Consider the following 23,809-nt stretch of genomic DNA (forward strand, 5'->3'; position numbering starts at 1 on the left):
TGCCGATGCAGGGGACGCGGGTTCATGCCCCGGTGCGGGAGGATCCCACATGCCGCGGAGCGGCTGGGCCCATAAGCCATGGCCGCTGAGCTTGCGCATCCGGAGCCTATGCTCCGCGGCGGGAGAGGCCGCAGCGGTGAGAGGCCTGCGTAACGCAAAAAACAACAACAACAACAAAAAAGACTCTGTTCTCGTCCACTGATCTCTATGTATATACTTTAGCGAGTACTACACTGTCTTAATTTCTGTGGCTTTACAGTAAGTCTTGAAGCCAGGACTATTAGTCCTCCAACTTTGTTCTTTATTTATTTTTTTTTTTGATGTGGACCATTTTTAAAGTCTTTATTGCATTTGTTACAACATTGCTTCTGTTTTATGTTTTGGTTTTTTGGCCGGGAGGCATGTGGGATCTTAGCTCCCCTACCAGGGATTGAACCCGTACCCCCTGCACTGGAAGGCGAAGTCTCAACCACTGGACCACCAGGGAAGTCTCTGTTCTTCTTTTCAAAATTGTTTTGGCTACTCTAGATGTTTTGAATTTCTGTGTAAGTTTTAAAACTGACTTGTCAATTTCTACAAAAACACCTGGTGAGATTTTGATTGAGATTACATTGAATCTATAGATCAATATGGGATGGAATGGCAATTTAACAATATTGAGTCTCCCAATTTATGAACACAACATCTCTGTTTATTCAGGTCTTCTTTAATTTCTCTCAGCAGTGTTTTATAGTTTAAAGTGTAAAGATCTTGTACATAATTTCTTCATGTTTTTGGATGCTATCGTAATTAGTATTTTTAATTACAACTTTTAGTTGTTCATTGGGGTTATATAAAAATAAAATTTTAAAATATTGACCATGTATCCTGCAACACTGGTAAACTCATTTCTTAGTTGTAACTTTTTATTGTAGATTACTTAGGATTTTCTACGTAGATGACTATGACAACTTCAGTTAAAAACAAATGTTATATATTCTTATCCAACGTGTATGCCTTTTATTTTGTTTTCTTTCCTATTTTACTAGCTAGGACAGTACAATATTAAATAGAAGTGGCAAGGGAAGATATCCTTGCTTTGTTTCCAATCTTAGGTGGATAGCATTTAATCTTTCACTGTATGTATGATGTTATCGAGGTTGAGGAAGTCCCCTTCCATTCCTAGTCTGCTGATATATATTAGCATGAGTGGATGTTCAATTTTATCAAGTGCTTTTCTGCATGTATTGAAATGATTATATGTTTTTTCTGGTCATATAGTGAATTATGTTGATCAGTTTTCAGATGTTTCAGCAACCTTGCATTTGTGGGATAAATCTCTCTTGTTCATGATGTATTACCTTTTCAATATGTTGCTAGATTTGCTAATATTTTTTAAGGATTTTTGTATCTGTTTATGGGAGATAGTGGTTTGCAATTTTCTTTTTCTTTTCCTGTAATGTTTTGTCATTTTTGGTATCAGTGTAATGCTGATGTCATTAAATGAATTAGGAAACATTCCCTCCTCTTATATTTTGCGTTGTGTAGAGGTGATACTATTTCTTCTCTTATTGTTTGAGAGAATTCACCAGTGAAGGCATCTGGTTTTGTGTGTGTGTGTATGTGTAAAGGTTTTTAAACTGCAAATTCAAATTTAAATAATATAGGATCATTCAGGTTGTCTGTTCATTTCTTCTTGAATGAGCTTTGATAATTTGTATCTTTCAAGGAATCTGTTTCATTTAAGCTACATTTATTTCTGTAAAGTTGGCATATTATTCACTTATTTTTTAATGTCTGTAGTGCTATAATGATTATTCTTGATATTGATAAATGTATCTTCTCTTTTTTTTCTCAATTTGGCAGAAGTTGGTCAATTTTTTTTTTTTTTTTTTTTTTTTTTTGCGGTACGTGGGCCTCTCACTGTTGTGGCCTCTCCCGTTGCGGAGCACAGGCTCCGGACGCGCAGGCTCAGCGGCCATGGCTCACGGGCCCAGTCGCTCCACGGCATGTGGGATCTTCCCGGACCGGGGCACGAACCCATGTCCCCTACATCGGCAGGTGGACTCTCAACCACTGCGCCACCAGGGAAGCCCCAGAAGTTGGTCAATTTTACAAATTGTTTCAGAGAACCAGCTTTTGTGTTCATTGACTTTCTCTATTATTTATTTTCATATTTTCATTATCTCCTATTTTATTTTAGGTCTAATTTGCTCTTCTTTCTCTAGGTTCTTAATGTAGAAGCTTGGATTGTTGATTTCAGACCCTTTTTCTTTTGTAATTGAATATTTAATGCTGGTAATTTCCCTCTAAGTAATACTATAACCACAGCTACATCTCACAACTTTTGATGTTATATTTTTATTTTTATTCATTTCAAAATATTTTCTAATTCATGTTTTCTTCTTTGACCCATAGGTTATTTAGAACAGTGTTGATTAATTTCTAAATATTTAAAGATTTTCCAGATATATTTCTTTTTTTCCCACTTCCTAGTTATTTTACTACATTTTGCTATTATCTATACCCTTAAGGTTATTTACACTTATTTTATCTGTTTGGTAGAAATATTACATAACAGTGTGCAGTGGTGCATCACTTGTTCCATGACATCACATTAGTGCTTGAAATCAGCCATGGTGGGAGTATTTACATCACTTAGATTTACCAGCACACTGAGGATATAAGGGGAATATTTTCTCCCTTGAAAATCTTGGTGTATAAATCCTTAGACACTAAAAGTCATCCAGATATCTTTCTGTTTTGATATCTAATTTAGTTCTATTGTGGTCTGGGAACCTATTCTGTATACTTTCAAAGCATTTAAATTTATTGAGGCTTGTTTTATCTCCCAGAATATGCTCCATCTTGGTTGGTGTTATATGTGCACTTAAAAAGAATGTGTATTCTGCTGTTGTTGGGTGAAGCGTTGTATAGATGTCAATTAGGTCAAATTTACTGATGTTTTTCAAGTGTTTTCTATATTTACAGATTTTGTTTATAGGTTTTTTCAACTAATCAGAGAGAAGTGCTGAAATCTCCAATGATAATTGTAGATTTGACTTTCTCTCCTTTTAGTTTGATAGTTTTTGCTTTATTGTTTTAGAGCTCTGTTATTAAGAATGTTTTTTCTGGGGCTTCCATGGTGGCGCAGTGGTTGAGAGTCCGCCTGCTGATGCAGGGGACACGGGTTCGTGCCCCGGTCCGGGAGGATCCCACATACCGCGGAGCGGCTGGGCCTGTGAGCCATGGCCGCTGAGCCTGCACGCCCGGAGCCTGTGCTCCGCAACGGGAGAGGCCACAACAGTGAGAGGCCCGTGTACCGCAAAAAAAAAAAAAGAATGTTTTTTCTTCATGAATTTTCAATGCTTTGTTATAAAATTATAGAATTCTAGGCTAATTCATTTTTATCTCTCAGCATTTTTTAAAGCCCTACTGTTGTCTCTAGCTTGCATAATTTCAGAAGCAAAGTTTGCTATTTTTTATCTTTGTTTCCCTGTTTTTATTTTATATACTTCACAGATTCCAAATAATTTCACATACGTTTTCTCATTTAGCTTTATGATTATTTGTATTGAGAAGTTTTTGTAGTTTCACTCAAATCAGTAAACATTTGTGGAAGGAAAAAGATTTTACAGATAGCTACTTTTTAAAGATTAAAAAAAAACCCGAACTCCTTAAAAGCACTAATACTTATTGTCACTTAATTACACAGAAATTGTTAGCTTCAAATGAGATCAGCCATATTTAAAAGATAAGATAAAACTAGAACAGAGTCCACCCCCCTTTGTTTTGTGCTCTTGCTTCTCTAAGCTTAGAAGTGGATTTTCTTTCATTTTAAAAGGGTAGGCAAATGTGTTTATGTTGTTCTAAGATATTTTATAGTAGATCTTAGTTGTGAAAGTGGATCAATAACAGGATTAATCCTGATAATTTCTTACTAATAATTACTAATAATAGAAGAGAATAATCTCAGTGCCAATTTAAAATAAATTGGTATGTGGTATCTGTGAAGAAGCTATCAATTTAGAGCACCCATTAATAAAACAGTCCTAAAAATGTTTATATAGTCACATTATATTTGTCATGGATATTTGTACTTTTTGACCCCCAAGTACATGGGGCTGAAGACCAGGTGCAACTTAGAACTAATTAAGCTGGTCAATAAGAATTGTGTTACATCAAAATTATCTCTAAATATATACAACTGAGGCCTAAATGACAGATGGGAAAAATTAAATTAGCTATTGTGATTTACCTAAAAGTTCTCAGGTTTTTTCATTTTTAGTCTGAACAGTTTGATTATAAATTAGTTAATATGTGCTGAATGGTAAGCCTAAGCTAGATGGAGTTGGTAGGTGGTATTTAAAGATTTAACCACAGTGCCATATTACTCTTGCCCCCCCCAAATCCCATATTTCTAGCACTTTATGCAAGAAATGATCACTGGATTTTTCCTTTGTAGAAAATTTAAATCTGTTTTTGTTATTCTACTTTTTATTTTATTTATTTTATTTATTTTTTTGTGGTACACGGGCCTCTCACTGTTGTGGCCTCTCCTGTTGCGGAGCACAGGCTCCGGACGCGCAGGCTCAGCGGCCATAGCCCACGGGCCCAGCCGTTCCGCGGCATGTGGTATCTTCCCGGACCAGGGCATGAACCCGTGTCCCCTGAATCGGCAGGCAGACTCTCAACCACTGCGCCACCAGGGAAGCCGTCTACTTTTTATTTATTTATCTATTTGGCTGCACCGGGTCTTAGCTGCCGCTTGTGGGATCTTCATTGTGGCATGCAGGATCTTTAGTTGTGGCATCTGGGATCTTTAGTTGTGGCATGTGGGATCTTCAGTTGTTGCACACGGGGTCCCTAGTTGTGGCATGCGGGATCTTTAGTTGCGGCATGTGGGATCTAGTTCCCTGACCAGGGATTGAACCTGGCCCCCCTGCATTGGGAGCATGGAGTCATAGCCACTGGACCACCAGGGAAGTCCTACTTCTTATTTTTAAAAGATTCACTTGATTTTATATTTTTCTGTGACAGGTATCTTCACACAAGGACAGCTGGGCCTGGTAGACATCATCTTCCAGTACATTCACTGTGATGAGATCTATGAGGCAATAAACATCCTGAATAGTATGAACTGGGACACTCTGGGCTACCAGTGCTTTATCAGCATGACTGCCATCGTAAACCATCTTCTTAGACAAAAGCTCACTCCAGAGAGAGAAGGTCAGACTTAAAATATATTTCATAAATGGGTTTTGTATATACATGAAGTACATTTTTTTTTTTTTTTTACCATCTTTATTGGGGTATAATTGCTTTACAATGGTGTGTTAGTTCATGAAGTACATTTTATTGTCAGTAGTTTTTTGAGGATGTTTTGAAGTCATGTTACTGGAGATTAGAAGACAAAAATGTTAATGCCCTATTAAACTGACAAAATGAGGTATCAAATAATTACTTCCATACAGTACTTACTGTATAGTACTGGTCAACGTAATAACTTTTCTGTATATACCTATGTTGAAACTCACAATGAAGTCACTGTATATTTCAGACTAAGTTCATGTGTAGAATATGCTCAGATTTCAAACTTTGATGAGAAATTTCATGTACTCTGTAGGGTTTGGAAGACAAAGGGCCCTAAACAAAGTCCTTATTTCTCCTTTACTTTAGACATCAGTATTTTTCTTTCACATCCCGAGTTCTTTGTCCAGACAGTAGACCTTACCACTGATTGTGTGTGTGTGTGTGTGTGTGTGTGTGTGTGTGTGTGTGTGTGTGTGTGTGTGTGAATTGCAGCCCAGGCTGTTCCTTCTTGTTTTCATTCTAACTTAGAGTTCTGATACCCCTCTCCCTTCTGCATGCTTGGATTTCCCAACCTTCTCCTAATAAGTTATTTTGCCCATAGGATCTCAGATGTTTATTGTCAAAGAGAGACAAGGCACTGTTAACAAAAAAGAAAAAAAAAATATGTGCCACATACAATAATGAAATCAATTTTTATATTTGCCAGTTATCCAGTGTATGTTATTTTTATTATGAGTAATTTATTTACTTAATGTAAAATGCATCTAAACATTCTTGCATTCATATCTTTATTTCAAATGTTTGTAATAAGCATTGATATTAACAGTGGGAAATAATGGCCAATGAGAAACTTTCTGTATGTGATTTACAAGGTAAGGAAAACAGGGAATATGTCAAAAGGCCTTTACTGGAGAGCTTTGCTTCCCCACTATTTTCTTTCCACGTTTATAGATTTTCTTATTCCATTTTATTACGTTTCCAAAGTAAACAAATTGTTTAGATAGTATTCTGTACATAACCTTCATTTTACTAATTTTAGAGAAGAATAATCAGCAAGAACATGTTCTTTCAAGAAGTCTGCATCATGAGACTTGGCCCCAACTCATAGGAGGCCCACAATAAATATTTATTTAATGTTAATTGAATGTGCTTTTTGGAGGTAGTCCAACACATCTACGGAGATTCCAGTACTTCTGCAATGAGAAAATGCATAGCACAGTGCTTGGCCCACAGTAGGTACTCAATGAATATTAGTTAAAAATAAAAAGAAGATTATAACTTCAAAATTTTAGGGTTCTAGGATTACTGTAATATTTCTACCTGCAGAGTTATCTCAAGTAATTATTTATTAGTATTGGTACACTCTTCAGGTTGGGTAGATAGCAGAGGAAAAAAAAAGTAGCAGGGTCCCTAAAGAAAGTCTGGTACACATAATCCATGCAAGATACTCTAAACTTACAGTTGAAATAAGAAGATAAAATATTGACTCTTAGGAGACTGAGAAATTGCTAGCACCTTAGTGAATTTGTGTTGTAAGATCCCTGTGTAGTAAGAAAGATTATTAGGGAATTCACAAATGGGTATTATCAGATTCCCGCCTTAATAAAGGATATTATCAAGGAACCATATTGGGTGGATAGGGAAATAAAAAACTTGTATGATATACTAGGCTATTAAAATAAAATGCTTGCATGATGCTGGGTTATCAGAATATGTACATTTTAAGCAGGTATATGCATTTTCCCCCAAGTAACTGCAAAACACATTTCTAAAACATTTACAATTCTTCTCTATTGAGATTTATTCTATCTGAATCTAACAAATTTGACATGGTAATTTGTTTTCCTCTTATTAGTGGAACCCAGTGAGCTCTTTTATTTGTAGCTGTGCTGTGGTTGTCTTTGAGATCTTCATTTCTGCCTTAAACATCAAGCTGGGCTATCTAATGAATCTATAACTGTGCTGAGACCTACGAGTATTCCATGTAGGCTCAAACATTTCAGATGTACGGAACATGCTGTCAAGAAAACAAGCAATGGCAAGAGAATCTGGCTTGCTTTCACAATGGCATTGCTGTATTCAATTTTAATCTAAATTGACTGCTGCTTTGAAAGAAAATACCACTAAAGTTCATCTTACTTTACTGTCTAGATTTGAGATTAAAAAAAGAAATAGCTAACAGCTTAGCCAAGTCCATAGCAATTACTCTGATGAGGTATGCAATACTTTCAAACCCAGATATGCTTAAAATTAAAGAGTTTTGCTAAATAAGGAATTGTTCATTCAACCTAATGCTAGTAGCATAAAAATCAGTGGAGTCTTACTGTGAACTGTATTCTCATACAACTCTCACCATTATGGTAATTATATATTTTCCAGGTATTTCTTGGAGGAAACACAACCCCATTGGCATGTCTTGGTAAAAGTGTAAATTAGGCAAAATGTGCTGTTTTCTCCCAATCACTAGCCCTTTGGCTTATCAAAACCTGCTCTCCAATCCTTCCTTCCTAGGAGGGTGTCAGTTGACCAAAGCAGATTAACATACCTCCCAGGGGTGTGTTAACTTTCACACTTGGACAAAACCAACAATCTTGTTGTTCAGGACAGGATTTAAGGAAGGTATAGGGAATTTCAGTCTTTCTCTAAAGTTGTAATAGAGAGATATTATTACTCCAATCAGGATATTTTTATTTGTATTATTTTTTTAAACATTTCTAATACTGATTTCAATGCCTAATGCAGAAAGGCTAGTTTGTTCCTTCCACCTAAAGAGTAAATGTTGAGCACACTGTGAGTTGATTTTACTGGAAATACTAGTTCAAACTGTGTTACTCTGATGAGTCACTGTTTTAATTACCCATTTGTGGTGAGAGGTTGATTCATTATGGATTTCTTCAGTTTTGACAGCTTTTTGTTGCTCAGAGTCATTGTCAGCTTTGCTTCAAGTGAAAGTTTATACACAGGTTTGTTTTTGTATCAGCTGTCATATTTTAATTTCATCTTTCCTGCAACAAGCTCACATTTCATCCAAGTTTGCAAAACCTGACTGACTGCAAACATGAGTATTCTGTTGTAATTGAAGGAGTTTCACTTGTTTTAGTGCTGCTATGTTTGAATTCCACAGCACAGCTTGAGGCAAGCCTTGGAACCTTCTATGCTCCAACAAGACCACTCCTGGATACAACTATATTGGAATACAGAGACCAAATCAGCAAATATGCAAGGAGATTCTTCCACCACTTACTCAGGTGAATGATATCTTTGGATTAATTAGTGTCAGACTAATTACCTATTCAAGGAGCCATCTTCTTTAATTAGAATATTCCATAATATGGCTATATCTTTTTTAATAGTCTGTCCCCTAAGAGAAAAAGAAATTGGCTCTTGATATTCTTTATTTAATTCGTTCTTGTTTTCTATTAAGGACTATATTGGAATATTGTTGAGGGCTTTTACATCATTACTACACTTTAATATAATTGCCCCTTTAATACAAAAGCAAAAAATACCAGCTATGTAAAGTGAATTTTAAAATATTAATTGTACTCTTAACAACAGAGAAATGTTTATTTTAATTGCAGCTAAAATGAATGTGCTATAAAGTTCTAAGACAGTCACAGGTCTGCTTTACTTTCAGAATTACTGTAGAGAGATTTGCTCATTGTCTTCCTATACAAGGTGGCAAGTTGCTAGCTTCACTGTGCCTCATTTTCTCTGCTTTAATTTCCTTTAATTCTTTTAATCTTATGGATTATGTGAAAAATTAGATAATGTCAAGAAGTTACTCTGAGACAGATACTGCAGAAGTTGAAGGACAAGTACATATAGCATTTCTCTATATATAAAGTTCAAAAAATGGATGGAAGATGAATGGATGGATAGAGATGGATGGATGGATGGATAGATAGATAACTAGCTAGTTAGTTACTTTAGGGATACATCTGAATATGTCAATGCTAGAAGTAAAAGCAAAGAAGTGAGTATAACAAAATTTAGGATATTGTGGAATGGGTTAAGAGAAATATGAGAAGAACAAGCCCATGGAGCCACCAAGGTATTAGTAATGTTCCATTTCTTAAGTGGGGTATATATCAGGGTCCAATAAAAATTATTATTCTTTTAGCTGAAAGTATACTTTTTGTGTACTTTTATATATATTTTATAATAGAAAGTAATAGAATTTTCAGTTTCATGTACCATAAATTACATTGAGTTGAATTTAGAGTTTTCATTTTACTTACAGTATAACCTAGCTGTTGTAGTTCTTTTTAACTCAAGCAATTTCATGTATAGTCTCCCCTTTTTTTCCTCAGAACAACCCTGCTAAGGAGGTATTATCAATTGACAAATGAGTAAACTATTTATAAAGTGGCACTTTGATCTCTACCCAACAGTGAAACCTTTGGAAAACAGTCTTTATAGAAGCTGAGAGATGTTAATATATTGCATGAGTTATGACCTATAATTGAATATTGCCTTTTTATCTGAACGATTTTAGTATATTCTAAAAGATTCTTCACCCTAAATGAGGCAGTGTTCTATGTATAGTCATATACATAGACATGACAGAAATACTGGGACTGATGTAGTACTGATGTAACCACACAGACTCTAACTTTTCTGTGTGGTTACATCTGGAATTGAATGTTTTCTCTTAGGGTATACTAGGTTTTTCATATTTCCTTTTTTGCATGCTTTCTACTATTTCAATTATAATGAATGTTTAGTAGTTCTTTTGACAGTAGGCTATACACGGCATTATGAAAAAAGGAACGTTAAGTGTAGAAGAAATTGAATGAGATAGCTTAAGTTGGAACCATCCTTTTGTTTAATCTGCTGCCAAGAAGTTCTGCTTAAGGGAAGAGAAAAAGGGCAAATACTTTTCTGTATTTGTGAAGTACTAGAATTGCATTACCCTCTGTACTTGGCTAGCCAGTATTTTAATACTCTAAAAAAAGTTATTAGATAATGGAATAAGTCCTAAACAGTAAAGATCATCATAAAGAATTTTAAATTAAAGATGAAAGAAAGAGGCACCATGCAGAATAGGGATATACCTAAGACCACCCACTGCTTAAGCTGAGGACTCAGATTGCTTGAGTCCTGATTAGAAAAAGAATAAAATATTATATTGATTTTAATATCAAAAAGTATATGGCGGGGCTTCCCTGGTGGGGCTACTCTTCATTGCGGTGCACGGGCTTCTCATTGCGGTATCTTGTTGCAGAGCAGGGGCTCTAGGCGCACAGGCTTCAGTAGTTGTGGCTCACGGGCTTCAGTAGTTGTGGCTCACGGGCTCTAGAGCACAGGCTCAGTGGTTGTGGCATGTGGGCTCGTAGCCGTGGCTTGCGGGCTCTAGAACACAGGCTCAGTAGTTGTGGCACACTGGCTTTGTTGCTCCGCGGCATGTGGGATCTTCCCAGACCAGGGCTTGAACCCCTGTCCCGTGCATTGGCAGGCGGATTCTTAACCACTGTGCCACCAGGGAAGCCCCTATTGCTGATATTTTAAAGGATACAAATAAAACAGCCAGATGAAGAGATGCATAAGGCAAGTTATATGGGAAAGGACTCGAAGCCTCTGTGCCCTCTCCAAGTGCAGCACCTTCCCAGCCCCTCCATATATTCACCAATCCAGAAGCTCTCTGAATCTTCTCCTTTTGAGTATTTATGGAGGCTCCATTACATAGGCATGATTGATTAAATTACTGACCATTGGTGATTAATTCAACCTCCGGCTCCCCTTTCCTCCCTCCTCCCAAGAAGTCCAGGAGTGAGACTGAAGTTCTAACCCTCTAATCATGTGGTTGGTTTCCCTGACAACCAGCCCCCATCTGTAGAGGCTTTCAGAAAGTCACCTCATTAACCTAAACTCAGGTATGGTTGAAATGGGATTGTTATGAATTACAAAAGACTTTCCTTTCACCTTTTTGGCTCCTTGTCACTTAGGAAGTTCCAGGGAGCTCCTTTGTCACAAACAGTACAAAGATCTAATATACATATTTCTTATTATAAATCACAGTATCATAGAAGGAAGATGCAGATTTGCCTAAACTAAGTTCAGAAGGTGATTGTTCACCTCTCTGCTTCCATAAAATTGAACAGTCCTCCAGAACTACTGAATAGGGAAGTATTAATGGAATCTTACTCAGCCATAAAAAGAAATGGAGTTATTTGTAGAGAGGTGGATGGATCTAGAGTCTGTCATACAGAGTGAAGTAAGTCAGAAAGAGAAAAACAAATACCATATGCTAACACATATATATGGAATCTAAAAAAAAATGGTTCTGAAGAACCTAGGGGCAGGACAGGAATAAAGACGCAGACGTAGAGAATGGACTTGAGGACACAGGGAGGGGGAAGGGCAAGCTGGGACAAAGTGAGAGAGTGGCATTGACATATATACACTACCAAATGTAAAATAGCTAGTGGGAAGCAGCCGCATAGCACAAAGAGATCAGCTCGGTGCTTTGTGTCCACCTAGAGGGGTGGGATAGGGAGCGTGGGAGGGAGATGCAAGAGGGAGGTGATATGGGGATATATGTATAGCTGATTCACTTTGTTATACAGCAGAAACTACCACACCATTGTAAAGCAATTATACTCCAATAAAGATGTTAAAAACAAAATAGGAAAGTATTAACAAGAGCTTTTCATTATAAGTAAATAGAAACTATAAGAGGAACTCCTAAATATTGATGAAATAAAAGGGCAAACATTTCAGTGAATGTGCCACATATGAAGCTTATTTTACTAACATGGAAATATGTTATAAAGGATTAATAGTTAATTTTACTTATTTCCCCTCTTAACTATAAGACTGTTGTTTTCCGACTCAAATATTATTATGTGATTATGGCACAGAAAATCATATTTTTAAAATGCTTATAAAATAGTATGCAAAATCTTGGGACAGGGAGCTTTATTGCCTAGAAATAAAAATATCATGTTTATAAAATATTTGTGGGGAAATGTACTGATGTCTGCATTTTCCTTGGCACTGCAACAAAAAAATAAGATGAACTGATGGATAGAAAGGGAGATGAATAGATATGTGATAAAACAATGTTGTAAAATGATGATAGAATCTAGGTGGTAAAAAAATATATATATTATTTTCACTTTCCTGGATGTTTGAAAATTTGTATAATATATTGGAGGATAATATGTATTATGTTGGAGTCAATATTTACACTTAGAATTCAGAAAACAAAAGGTAGTCTTTTAGAAATGGCTCTTGGCTTATGAAAAATATATATGTTAGGCAAAAAGAAATTGTTAACCACTTTGACTTTTAAATGGCTTTTTAAATTTTACTTTTTACTAATGGAGCATACACAGTAAATAAAACAATTATATGAAACCAATACAAAAAACAAAAATACTAAAACTGCTACCTACAAATATTTAGAGAATAAGACAGAATGATATACACAGAAAAACTTCCTGGTCAGATCATCTATTTAATGGATAATATATTTAAAATATTTGTTTAAAGCCTGGTAGAGCTGGCAGGAAACTAAGGGAAACACTCAGAAGTTGAAATGACAAGGATGCTTGATTCCACAAGAATAAGCAAAGTCAAAGTTTGCCTTGAGGGCATCTGCTGGCACCTGGCAGTGAGGTGTTTGATTTATAAAGGCTGTGTACTCAGAGGGTTGGAGACAAAGCCTAGGGCTCAAGCAGAGTGGGAGACTGGATCAGAGATCCCCACATCAATCTAGGACCCTTGAAGGGCAACATCTTCCTTGAGAGAACTAAAAGGAAGGAAGGTATGAGATGCAAGAAGGAGTGGTGGACAAAAATAATGTTAAACTTGTGGGAACTTAAACAAAAATGGATCATGTAAAACATAACCACTAATGTCTAATGCAGGTGGTTAAATTAAGATTAGAATCCTGGACAATGACAACATATAAATCAGAAGAGAAGTGAAGAAGTTAAAGCATTCTAAGGTTCTTGACTTTTCAAGAGGAAGGTAGAGATACTTATTAATACCAGATTTTATTCAGTAAAAGATACACGGTAGAATTTCTAGGGTAATCACTGAAAGAATAGAAATAGAGTGTATACTTGTCAAACAAATAGAGTGAAAATGTTGGATAAGGAAAAAAAATTCAACCCCAAAGAAGGCAAGAATTGGGGGAGGGTGCAGCATGCAGGGGGAAGAAACATAAAAAAAGATGAAAAACAGAAAACACAATGAGGTAGTAGAAATGAATTTTAAAAATCAATAATCATTGTCAATTTAAGTAGGTTAAAATTTTCATTCGCAGAGATTGTTGAAACAGTTTTTTCTACGTTTTTACAAGAGACACCTAACACATAGAAAGTTTAAAAGCTAGAGAATGGAAAAAAATTATACTAAGTCAATACCAAAAGAGACCTAATAATGTTATATAAATAGTCTTTAAAGCAAAATCAGTAGTACAGATTAATAGAGATCAATATCAACAGAAGAATCAATTTACCAGTAAGATATAACAATTCTAAATGTGTATAATATAGCTTGAGTACACATAAAATAAAAATTGACAAATCCACTTTCATAGTTAGAAATTTTAATTCCCTTTGTGTGGTAATTGATAGATTAAGTGAACAAAGTATAATTAAGGAAATAGAGAATATGAACAGGCACTATTGTTAGAGCTAGAATATAGCAATGAACAAAACAGACACACACACAAAAATCCATGGCATCATAAAGTTTACAGTTAGTGAAGGAAACATTATGTAAATAAGTAGGTAGAATATATAGAATGTTAAGTAATGATGCATACCTTGAAGAAGAGCAAAGCAAGGACAGGAACTAGGGAGCATTGGGTGGTGAGGCCTCCCTAAGAAGGTGAAATATGAGTTAAATCCCAGCACTTTGGCTGGAGCAGTGAATGAGAGGCAGAATAATAAGAGCTTGGGTCAGAGGTCTAGCAGGTGGCTCGGTTATATAGGACTTTTGTTGGCTGTTGTAAGGAACTGGGATTTTTCTCTTGAATAATAGGGCAAGTCAGTAGATGATTTGGACCAACTAGTGAATGAATCACTCAGTTGCTATGTTGAGAATAGACCTTTGAAGGCCAAGAGCAAGGAGAGCATTTGGGAGGCTGTTGCAATAATTGAGTGAGAAATGGTGACCATTTAAAACAGATTGGTAGTAAGAGGGATGAGGATAGAGTGCTTGGATTTTGGACATATTGAAGGTTTGGCTAATAGCATTTGCTCACAGACTGGATGAAGCATATGATAGAAAGAGAAGGTAAGGATGACTTGAAGTGTTTGGATCTCAGCAACTGGAAAAATGGAGTTGCATTGAGAAGGCCAGTAAAACTGCAGAAAGAATAGGTAGTGGGAAAAGGTCAAGAGATTGGTTTTGAACATGTTGAGTTTGAATGAGAAATTCAGAGGTAAGTTCTGAGGCAGAGTTATAAGGGAAATATATAGCTTTAAATGTTTGTATTAGAAAAGAAGAAAGGCTCAAAATTAAAGAACCATGCAATTTAAAACATTATTTATAATAGCCAAGATATGGAAGCAAACTAAGTGTCCACTGACAGATGAATGGGTAAAAAAGATGTGGTCTATATTAATACAATGGACTATTAGTCATAAAAACGAATGAAATCTTGCCATTTGAAACAACATGGATGGACCTAGAGGGTATTATGGTAAGTGAAATAAGTCAGACAGAGAAAGACAAATACTGTATGATTTCACTTATATGTGGAACATAAAAACAAAACAAATGAACAAACAACAAAACAGAAACAGACTCATCGATTCGGAGAACAAACATGTGGTGGCCAGAGGGGAGATGAGTGGTGGGGATGAGTAAAATAGATGAGGGAAAGTAAGAGGTACAGACTTCCAGTTACAAAATAAATGAGTCACAGGGATGAAATACACAGCATGAGGAATATAGTCAATAATATTATAATAACTTCATATGGTGACAGATTGTAACTAATTGCAGTGATCATTTTGTAATGTATAGAGATATCAAATCACTATAGCAATTATACTTCAATTTTTTTAAAAAAGCACCATGCAATTTAAGAAATTCAAAAAATATTAGCAAAATACACCTACAAAAAGTAGAAGGAAGGAAATAATATATGCTCAGAAATTAATGTAACAAAAACTTATAAAAGAGGATTAATAAAGCTAAGCATTTGTTCTTTGACAAGATTGGTAAAACAGAAAATAATGAACAATATTAGGGATATACTAAAAGGGACCTAATGATAGACATGTCAGAGATTTTAAAAAATTAAAATAAAGGGAACACTATGAACAACAAACTTGAAAAATTAGGTGAAATGGAGAATTTCTTAGAAAAATAAAAATAACCAAAACTGAAAGAAAAAAATAGAAGATCTGAATAGCTCTATAACCATTAATGAAATTAAATTAGTAATTAACATTTTTCCCACAAAGTAAGCCACAGTCCCAAGATGTTTTTAACAAATGAGGATCCATGACTATACTCACACAACTTTTTCTTCATTGTTTTTCTTTTAGCCGTTTTATCTTTTTCTTTTGCAGTAAGCGGGCCTCTCACTGTTGTGGCCTCTCCCGTTGCGGAGCACATGCTCCGGACGCGCAGGCTCAGCGGCCATGGCTCACGGGCCCAGCCGCTCCGCGGCATGTGGGATCTTCCCAGACCGGGGCACGAACCTGTGTCCCCTGCATCGGCAGGCGGACTCTCAACCACTGAGCCACCAGGGAAGCCCAAGCCATTTTTTCAAATGCATATTTATTTACATAGTTGTAATCATTGAGTACATGAAATTTTAAAGAAAAAAATCCTAAGAGTTGCTTCACTATGATGGCCTTCTAAGAGACTTTTACTTTCTTTGATATGGTCCTTAGATTTAAAGATTGTTTAACTCTAGAAAGTGACTCACACATATATGAACAGACCTTTGTTTAGGAAAAGGATCAAAGATCAAAAAGGGAAAATAAGCAGAAGGGAACAAGGACAAAACCTTAAGGCCTTTAACTGAAAGCAACTAGATAAATGTGCTTTTATAGACCAAGGAGCTTGTTTTCATGTGGGCCCAGTTAGGGCTGGTTGGGCATAGGGGCAGTTGAGATTCCCACCAGAGGGTGAGGGGCCTTCTACCATAATGATGATTTGAAAAAAAAGTTGTGATACTAATCAGTAAATTGGTAAACCAAACAAAATTTGTTGAGGATAGATGCAAATAACTTGAAGGCTGTTTCATGAACAAATTTGACACACTTGGCTCTTCTTCCTCAAGGTTCTCCTTTTGTAGTTAATCAGGGGTATGAGCCAGGGATGTGGCCCAAAGCATCCAAACTGTTGCATTTGGCAGTATGGCTTTCCTTTTCAGCATCACTTCCCTATATATGACTATACCAGTGAAATAAGTCCTTAGATTTTACTTGTATTGCTCACATTCTCTCTCAGATTTTTGTCTAAAAATCAAAATGGGTAAAAACTGCATTGTTAAAAGGAAAATCATGATTATTTGAAAAGCCACCATAATAACCATTCTGTTTTATTGGAATTACTGTAATGGCCTTAAGAACTCTCTTTTGTCCAGTGTGAGAGAAATAGACTAGATTCGTCATAGAGGTGGAGTTAAGAATAGGGATAGTCTGCTTATTAGGCATCATATTGAATGGATGAATCTTAAGACTTTTTTCACTCTAGTCATTACTGTTTTCATTTGTGATGTACAAAATTTGCTTTCTGCCTAAATTCTAGTTGAGTTTTCTATTCAGAACTGCTTGTCATTCTCATTTTCTCTTGGATGTAACTTCCCACTGTCTTCTCTGTTACTCTTATTCAATGAGTAATTTACTGGGCCGGGGTAAAAGGCCACATTTATAAGTGAGTGAACTGTGTCTGCAGGCCTGACACTTCTGATCAAGACAGCTGTTGACCTCAAACCCCAGACTGGCCCCAAATGACGGCCTCCTCATGCTTCTCGTCAGGAAGTCTTACTCTCTAGTTTGGCGGATGAAAGGGATCTTTCACATTCACTGCGTTAAATAAATGGCATTTATATAAAGGGATTTATTCACATTCACTGCATTAAATAAATGGCACCTAGCTGCAATTGGTATGTACTAGAGACGAATATGGACGTGTAACATGGACCATGTAACAAAGTTACAGCTACTTTTAAAAAAGCTGTGGCGTGAAGAGAGCCTTTACCAATGTGGCAAAAATCAAAGATGTCTTCTCAGATAGTGAAGGACATACATGGTATGCAACTTGTGGCTATTAAGAGAGTGATGATGATTCTTGGCTGTTGACACTCATGAAGACTTAAGTCTAGGAGAAATTCGGCTTTGTTAGAGACTCTAACCTGCTGAGGTCTGAAAAGAGAGATGCAGGGAAGATACAGTCAACAATTTATTAGGCAGATTGTTTACATCTGCAGGTCTCACAGCTCAAGGAAAGACCTTGATAGAGTATAAAAAATGAACCTCAATAAATAAGTTTCAGAATATGTCTACTTTTATGTGAAATGTTTGATAAAGGATAAAGGATAGACATAATGTTAATAATTCTTTTATGTGAAATGTTTGATAAAGGATAAAGGATAAATGTTTGATAAAGTTGATAAAGGATAGACATAATGTTAATAATTCTTTTTTATTGTATATTTAAACTTAACTCAAAAAACTATGAACAGATGTTATAACCTTATTTCTAATTATAGTAAGTATTCGCCCCCATCTGTCATCTTTTAGAGTAGACAGGATAAGTACCATTCACTTCCTATTTTTTTTAATTCCCCCCACTTCCCTTTCCTTCCCCACTGATAACCATGTTCAAATAATAAAATATTCAGCTTGCTGTAGATTCTGATTCTTATTAACTATCTCATAACATTTTATAGAAAGAGGTGCTTGGGTTTTGTCAGTACCTGGAGAAGGAGCATCTATCTAAATTTTAGGGAGGTAACAAATACTAGCTTTCCTTAGAAAGCTAGCATGTGGGCCTCAGCAGTGTTGAAATGGCTGGAAAAAAGACATTACTTTGGTGAAATGTTTAGTGAACACACTGATCACATGTGGTTGCTCTGAGAGGATACGTATTTGTCTTTTAGTTCATAGGTTTTATAAATAAATGTTGTTTAAACCTAAAGTCCCCCATGAATTCAACTCTTTATCCACAGGACTGTACATTGTCATTATAGTTTAGAACAGTAAGCTACATTTTTTCCAAAATAAACTTCCTGATTGTATAAGTAATACATGATTTTCTTTCACAATATAATATCATTGCCTTCTTTTCATGTCAGTAAACATAGATCCACATCATGCATTATAGAGATGTACCACTATAATTTATTCAGCCATCCTCCTATCTATGGACATGGAATATTTCCAGATTTTTGCTACTATGAGCAATGCTGTAATAAATGTCATATTCACGTATATTCTCACACACACATACACACACACTTTTGTGCATTTATCTGATTATTTCCTGAGAATGAATTCCTGTAAGTGAAATTTCCAAGTCAGAGTTATTCACATTTATAAGATCTTGATATATTTTTGTCAAATGTTCCTGTCACCATTTTTTCAAATTAGTCATCATATCCACAGTTGAAATAATCAATATCTTAAAGCGCTGAAAATTAAATAGGTGAAATTTGGCACCTTGCTGCTTTAATTTTTGTTGTAGTAAATTCTTTCTTCTTATTTAAAATTTTTAAATAATAAACTTTATTGTTTAGAGCAGTTAAGTTCATGGCAAAATCGAGAGGAAAGTGTAGAGATTTCCCATATACCCTCTCTCTCCAACCTGCTTTAATATTAATATCTTTTTTACTAATGGTTATTGCATACATTTCCCTACACACACACACACACACACACACACACACAGACTATTTGTATTTTGTGAAAGGTTAAAAGCTAGGGGCTTTATAAATATGATCACATTTAATCCTCACATCATAGTATGTAAGCATATATTATTCTTATTTTATAGCTGAGGATATTCAAAGTGATTAAGTAACTTGTATAACAATTATATATAATATATGGCAGACCAGAATCCTAACTTGAGTCCATCTGACCTCAAAGTCCATGCTCTTCACCATTATACTAGAAACTGAATCACCTCGAGGTAAGGAGTTCCTGTTTTCTAGAGGTATTTGATAAAAGAGGAGATGTATACTGCTATAGAGGGACAGTGCAGTATAGAGGGAAGCAACTGAGAATTTTGAAGATGGGCATTCTTACCATTCCTTAACTTCAGTTTCTTGATTTGTGTCAATAAATAAGGATAATCATGGTACCTACCACACTGGGATGTTATTAGAATTAATATAATAATCCCTATAATAGGAGCATGTGGTACAATCTGGCACATAATAAGGACCCATAAATGCTATTATTGATTATGGTGTTGTAGAGGTTTAATAAGATGAAGGTGGACTAAATGAACTTTTACAACAGTATTTCCCAACTTTTCCTCATTACTGCCACCTCGAGGAGAAAAAATACATTTTAACTAAATAAATTTAATTTCTTCCTAAAAAGATAAGTTAAAGTCTAAGTAATAAGATTTCTTAGGTAGAGGTAAACTTTGGAGGCCCACAGACTGTTGTAATACCCAAGATTTTTAAAATCTTTTTAAAGAAGTAAACTTTTGCCCTTGAAGGTGATATTGGTCTCATTGCGAATGCATGTTTTAGAAGGAAATGCCTCCATTTCAAATCAAACAAAATTCCAAATTGTCAAACTCATAGGAGAGTTATGCTAGGTTTGAGGGAGGAAATGGGACTAAATGAGGTTTCCTTGTAGTTTTATTTTTTTGTAGTTGTTTAAAATTAATTTATTGCTGTATAGTTGATTTGCAGTTTAATTTCATGTGCACAGTGTTATGATTCAATATTTTTATAGATTATACTCCATTTTAAAGATATTATAAAATAATGGCTATATTTCCCCATGCTGTATAATATATTCTTGTTGCTTATCTAGTTTGTATCTCTTAATCCCATACACCTATTTTGCCCCTCCCACCTCCCCTTTCCCCACTGGTAACTACTAGTTTATTTTCTATATCTGAGTCTGTTTCTGTTTTGTTATATATATTCATTTCTTTTATTTTTTAGATTCTATATATAAGTGATAACATACAGTATTTGCCTTTCTCTGTCTGACTTCTTTCACTAAGCATACACTCTCTAGGTCCATCACATTGTTGCAAATTACAGAATTACATTCTTTTTTATGGCTGAGTAATATTCCAGTGTGTGTGTGTGTGTGTGTGTGTGTGTGTACACCACATCTTTATCCATTCATCTGTTGACAGATAGTTGGGTTGCTTCCATATCTTGGCTATTGTAAATAACGCCGCTTTGAACATTGGAGTACATGTATCTCTTCAAATTAGTATTTAGGGTTGTTTTCCAGATATATACCCGGGAGTGGAATCACTGGATCATGTGGTAGTTCTCTTTTTAGTTTTTTGAGGAACCTCCATACTGTTTTCTGTAGTGGCAGCAACAATTTACATTCCCACCAAAAGTGTACACAAAAGTGTACCTTTCCTCCACATCCTTGCCAACTTGTTACTTTTGATGATAGCCATTCTGACAGGTGTGAGGTTATATATCATTGTGGTTTTGATTTTCATTTCTCTAATGATTAGTGACATTGAGCATCTTTTCATGTGCTTGTTAGCCATCTGTATGTATTCAGTTCAGTTTCTTTCATCAATGTCTTATAGTAAAAGTACAGGTCTTTAACCTCCTTAAGTAGATTTATTCCTAGATATTTTATTCTTTTTCATGCAATGGTAAATGGGATTGTTTTCTTAATTTCTCTTTCTAATAGTTCATTGTTAGTGTATAGAAATGCAAAACATTTCTGTATATATATATATATTTTTTGTGGTACGCGGGCCTCTCACTGCTGTGGCCTCTCCCGTTGCGGAGCACAGGCTCTGGACGCACAGACTCAGCAGCCATGGCTCACGGGCCCAGCCGCTCCGTGGCATGTAGGATCTTCCTGGACCGGGGCACGAACCCGTGTCCCCTGCATCGGCAGGCGGACTCTCAACCACTGCGCCACCAGGGAAGCCCTGTATATTAATTTTGTATCCAGCAACTTTACCAAATTCATTGTTTGGCTCTACTAGTTGTCAGGTGGAGACTTTAGGGTTTTCTATATATAGTTTCATGTCAACTGCAAATAGTGAGTTTTACTTCTTCCCTTCCAAATCTGAATGCCTTTTCTTTGTTTTTTTCTTCTCTGATTGCTGTGGCTAGGACTTCCAATCCTATGTTAAATTGAAGTGGTGAGAGCGAGCATCCCCTGTCCTGATTTTAGAGGAAAGGCTCTCACCTTTTCATCACAGAGTATGATGTTAGCTGTGGGTATATCATATACTGCCTTTGTTGAGATTTGTTCTCTCAGTGTTGATGAGAGTTTTTATCATATATGAATGTTGAATTTTATCAAATGCTTTTTCCACATCCATTGAGATGATCATTTGATTTTTATTCTTCCTTTTGTTAATGTAGTATCAATCACATTGATTTGTGAAAATTGAACCATCCTTGCATATCTGGAATAAATCCTACTTGATCATGGTGTGTGATCCTTTTTATATATTGTTGGATTCAGTTTGCTGATATTTTGTTGAGAATTTTTGCATCTATCTTCATCAGCGATATTGGCCTGTAATTTTCTTTTTTTGCTGTGTCTTTGTTTAGGGATCAGGGTAATGCTGGCCTTGTAGAATGGATTTGGGACTGTTTGCTCCTCTTCAGTTTTTTGGAATAGTTTGAGAAGGATAGGTATTAGCTCTTCTTTACATGTTCAGTAGAATTCCCCTGTGAAGTTGCCTTGTCTTGGATTTTTGTTTGATGGAAGTTTTTATTTTAATTACAAATTCACTTTCTCTACTAGTTATCGTTTTGTTCTTTCAGATTGTTTGTTTCTTCCTGATTCAGGCTTGGCAGGTTGTATGTTTCCAGAAATTTGTCTATTTTTTCTAAGTTGTCCAATTTGTTGGCATGTAGCTGTTCATTGTATTCTCTTATTTTTTTTTTTGTATCCCTGTTGTGTTGGTTATTATTTCTCCTTCTTGATTTCTTAGTTTGTTTATTTGGGTTTTATCTCTTTTCTTCTAGATGAGCCTGGCTAAATGGTTTATCAATTTTGTTTATCTTTTCAAAAAAACAGCTCTTCATTTCATTGATCTTTTCCATTGTTTTTTTCCCCCCCATTTTATTTATTTCCTCTCTGATCTTTATTATTTCCTTCCTTCTGCTGACTTTTGGCTTCATTTGTTCTTCTTTTTCTAATTCTTTTAGATGGTAGGTTAGGTTGTTGGTTTGAGATTTTTCTTGTTTCTTGAGGTGGGCCGGTATCACTTTAAACTTCCCTCTTAGAACTCCTTTTGCTGCATCCCATAGATTTTGGAAAGTTGTATTTCCATTTTCATTTGTCTTGTATTTTCTGATTTCCTGTTTCATGTCTTCATTGACCTATTGGCTTTTTAGTAGCATGATGTTTAGTCTCCATGTGTTTGTGCTTTTCCCTTTTTCTTTCTGTAACTGAGTTCTAGTTTAATACCTTGTTGTCAGAAAAAATGCATGATAAAATTTATGTCTTAAATTTATTGAGACTTATTTTTTGGCCTAGCATGTGATCTGTTGTGGAGAATGTTCCATGTGCACTTGAAAAGAATGTGTATTCCACTGATTTTGGATGGAATGTCTTGTAAATATTAAGTTCAACTGGTTTAAAATGTCATTTAAGACCACTTTTGCCTTATTAATTATCTCTCTGGGTGATCTGTCCATTGATGTATGTGGGGTGATAAAATCCCCTACTATTATTGTATTATTGTCAATTTCTCCCTTTATGTGTACTAATATTTGCTGTATATATTTATGTGCTCCTGTATTGGGTACATATATGTTGAGTGTCATATACTGTTCTTATATTGATCCCTTTATCATTATATAATGCCTTATTTTGTCTTTTGTTACAGACTTTGTTTTAAAGTCTATTTTGTCTGATATGAGTATTTATACCCCGCTTTCTTCTTTTTTTCACGTGCATGAAATATCTTTTCCCATCCTCTCACTTTGTCTATGTGTGTCATTAGCTCTAACGTGAGTCTCTTGTAAGCAGCATATAAATGGGTCTTGGGTTTTTTTTTTTTAATCTGATCAGTCACCCTTGTCTTTTGATTGGAGCATTTAGTCCATTGACATTTAAAGTAATTATTGATAGGTATGTATTTATTGCCACTTTATTATTGTGTTCTGGTTGTTTTTGTAGTTCTCCTCTGTTCATTTCTTCTTATTTTTGTTTCTTCCCTTGTGGTTTGATGCTTTTATTTCTTGGTATAGTTCTTTTCCTTTCAAGTATTTTGTGTATCTTTTGTAGGTTTTTGACTTGTTGTTACATGAGTTTCATATATGTTCACCCAAAATTATATCTACTTGTTTTAAACTGGTAGCCATTTAAGTTCAAACACATTCTAGAACATTTACATTTTTTCTCCA

The 23,809-nt window shown here is 35.4% G+C and overlaps 1 protein-coding gene across 1 annotated transcript in view; it reads left to right on the forward strand.

Annotated features, from left to right (window-relative positions):
• The window catches only part of WDPCP (WD repeat containing planar cell polarity effector), a 255,317-nt gene that overhangs the window by 161,644 nt on the left and 69,864 nt on the right, over nt 1–23,809 (forward strand). The window contains exons 13-14 of the mRNA XM_067703850.1: nt 5,020–5,208; nt 8,417–8,540. Of these exons, the coding sequence (XP_067559951.1) occupies nt 5,020–5,208; nt 8,417–8,540 (313 nt within the window). The remainder of the gene's footprint in view (nt 1–5,019; nt 5,209–8,416; nt 8,541–23,809) is intronic.

This window comes from Pseudorca crassidens, chromosome 14, assembly GCF_039906515.1.
Source record: "Pseudorca crassidens isolate mPseCra1 chromosome 14, mPseCra1.hap1, whole genome shotgun sequence".
Classification (NCBI taxonomy): Eukaryota; Metazoa; Chordata; class Mammalia; order Artiodactyla; family Delphinidae; genus Pseudorca; species Pseudorca crassidens.